At 35.6% G+C, this 2,907-nt stretch overlaps 1 protein-coding gene across 1 annotated transcript; it reads left to right on the plus strand.

Annotated features, from left to right (window-relative positions):
• The first annotated feature begins 1,422 nt into the window (after positions 1 to 1,422).
• On the plus strand, positions 1,423 to 2,662 carry LOC131612512 (disease resistance protein RGA2-like). The gene has a single exon (XM_058884304.1). The coding sequence runs from the start codon at positions 1,628 to 1,630 to the stop codon at positions 2,429 to 2,431; it is 804 nt and encodes a 267-aa protein (XP_058740287.1). The 5' UTR covers positions 1,423 to 1,627; the 3' UTR covers positions 2,432 to 2,662.
• The last annotated feature ends 245 nt before the right edge of the window (positions 2,663 to 2,907 follow it).

A 2,907-nucleotide genomic window follows, 5' to 3' on the forward strand; every position in this document is an offset into this window, starting at 1 on the left:
ACGCCACTTGTTTTCTGCCTCTAACCCACTTGTTTTCCGTCTTAGGATGGCGTGTCAAATTGGACATGTTAGTGGCTGATGGGACTACGTTTGGACTTGATATGCACGGAAGAGAAATGACTTGTCCGGATGACGGATGTTGATGCTTCAAGTGTAATATGAAGGGAAATTCAGCAGCCTTTTTATCATTACAATCCTTAGCTTCCTTTTCATGTCAGCCAAGAGTGGAAGATAAACATCAAAACCCGGCTTCAAATCATTAATCTTCAAGTCACCAAATAACTTATCAATGGAAACCTCGACTTTGTAAACCACGTCTACTAACTGCTTGCATTCTTCTGTTCCTTCAAGATCAGCACATTTAACTGAATTGCTGATACTCTTCAAACTCCAAAGCAACATTGTGCCGCACAATTATGTACCCGAGAGATTTGAGGTGCCTGTACGCTTGAAAAAGCTCCCAACAACATCCACTCTTCCCGGCAGCAACCTTTTCATACATTTCTACTAGAGATATACTTGTATCATCATTATCTAATATATCTAAGGCTTCTAGTTCCATATGGTACCTGTTCCAAATTAAAATTTCCATAAGCACAAAATTTCAAAACACTTTATCTTTGCAAAAATGTATAATCACGAATTCCTTTTTCCGGATAATTTCTCATCTAACACATGATGAAATCTAACTGAAAATAGATAGAATATGATACAACCTACAATGTTTCCATTCCCATTTCTTCATTCCATCTGCCTTTTGGTTTTGTGTTTCTGGAAAATGAAATGCTAGAATTCATCATTTTGAAAACAATAGTAAGTAACTAACGCATAAATTTATCAACAAGTAAAGAAAACAAAATCATAATAAACGAGAAATCATTTAAACCTAAAATTAGCCGCTTGTAATGTTTCACGCTTTGATACAAGAATTGTGAAATTAGAAGAGAAAAATTACATGAAGGTTGATGAAGACTAAAACTACGTGCATAATAATTTTGTTGAGAAAAAAACATATAAGTTTTTTATATGGAAAAACAAAATTTAGTAATTTTATATGTGCCAAAAACATATTTAATCCAAAAATTAATATAAAACGTGTAGCTAATTGTTTTAAAAAAAACATTATTTAGAATTATTTTAAAATTTAACGATAAAAACTTAAAGTGTAGTTTATAAACTAAAAAACACTCTTATGGTCAATGGTCTATAATAAATTATGAAGTTGTTGTGGTTATGTTATGGCAGTAAAGAAAAGGTACAGCACTACAAGCAAAATTACAGAATTTAGCAGAAAGTGTAAAAACAACTAGCTATTACTTTAATCATTTTTTTCTGAGTCTTATTGATATGCAATGTATATAATATATAGTACTATAGCACTTAGGATTCCAATAGTACCTCACCACTCACCACATGCCTTTATTAGAAAACCACATAATTCTTGAGGTACTGGGGCCTCACTCTATTCCTTTTGGCTCTCACTTTCGAGGAATGTGCCTTTCCTCCTCTTCACTTTTATGACAGTAGTTGTGTACAGAATAAAACCGTGGAAGACTTTGTCTATCACCACCACAACCACAATCTCAAACTCAAATACAAACGCAAGATCTGCTCTTTCCTGATTACCATGGCAGAATCATTTCTCTTCGATGTTGCCAATTCGCTGCTTGGGAAGGTTGCTTCTTTTGCTTGTCAAGAAGCTTCTCTGGCTTATGGTGCGAAAGACGATCTAGAACGTTTCAGAGAATCTTTGCTAATTGTCAGAGGTTATCTACTGGATGCTGAGTCCAGGAAAGACCAAAGTCACGCTTTGTGTGAATGGCTGAGGCAGATCCAAAACATTTGCTTTGACGCTGAAGATATATTTGATAAACTTGAGTTGCAAGACACGAGGAAGCAAATTGTCAAATCCTCTGGAAGCATCACAAAGAAGGTAAGCCACTTGTTTTCTTCCTCTAATCCAATTGTATTCCTTCCTAGGATGGGACATCAAATCAAAGAGATTACCGACAAATTGGAGAAGAAAGCAGCCGAGGGGAAAACGTATGGGCTTACAACTATTCTCGAACTTGTTGTGCAAGAAAGAGAATTGACTTATCCTGACGTTAATGTTTCACGTGTAATTGGAAGGGATAATGATAAAGATGAAATTATCAAGCTTTTGATGCAACCTTTTCCTCAGGATGGAAATGATGGTGATAAAAGCATGTGTGTCATTCCCATTGTGGGAATGGGAGGATTAGGGAAGACCACTCTTGCAAAGTTGGTGTTCAATGATGACACAGTGGATCAGCTTTTCCAATTGAAGATGTGGGTATGTGTCTCTCTTAATTTTGACATCAAGCAGATAATCATTAAAATCATCAACTCAGCCACTACTGCAGATTCTAAAGTACGCTTCAGCTCCATTCACTCCTCAAGAGAACATTGACAGCTTAGATATTGTGCAGCTAGTAAGTCGTTTCAAACAAAAACTTTCTGGACAAAAGTTTCTACTTGTGTTAGATGACATATGGAACGAAGATCGTCAAAAGTGGATTGAGTTGGAAGATTTGATCAAAGTTGGCGCACCAGGAAGCAAAATAATGGTGACAACACGTAGTACATCTATTGCTTCCATGATGGGTAATGTTTCCTCATATGAATTAAAAGGTCTTTCTTCAGAGGATGTTTATCTCTATTTGTCAAATGTGCATTCAGGAAGGTGAGAAAAAAGATATCTGAATCTAGTGGAGATCGCAAAAGAAATTGTGAAAAAATGTCACGGGTTCCACTAGCTGTTAAAACATTAGGAAGTTCTCTCTCTCAAACTTTGATATAAATAAGTGGGAATTTGTCAGAGACTCAGAGATATGGAATTTAGAACAAAAAAAGATAGTATTTTACCAGCCATAAAAGTAAGTTATG

Source organism: Vicia villosa, linkage group LG6 (genome assembly GCF_029867415.1).
Source record: "Vicia villosa cultivar HV-30 ecotype Madison, WI linkage group LG6, Vvil1.0, whole genome shotgun sequence".
Classification (NCBI taxonomy): Eukaryota; Viridiplantae; Streptophyta; class Magnoliopsida; order Fabales; family Fabaceae; genus Vicia; species Vicia villosa.

What these genes read in the sequence shown, in the direction of transcription:
- LOC131612512 (XM_058884304.1), top strand. Translation starts at nt 1,628, where the DNA reads ATGGCAGAATCATTTCTCTTCGATGTTGCCAATTCGCTGCTTGGGAAG.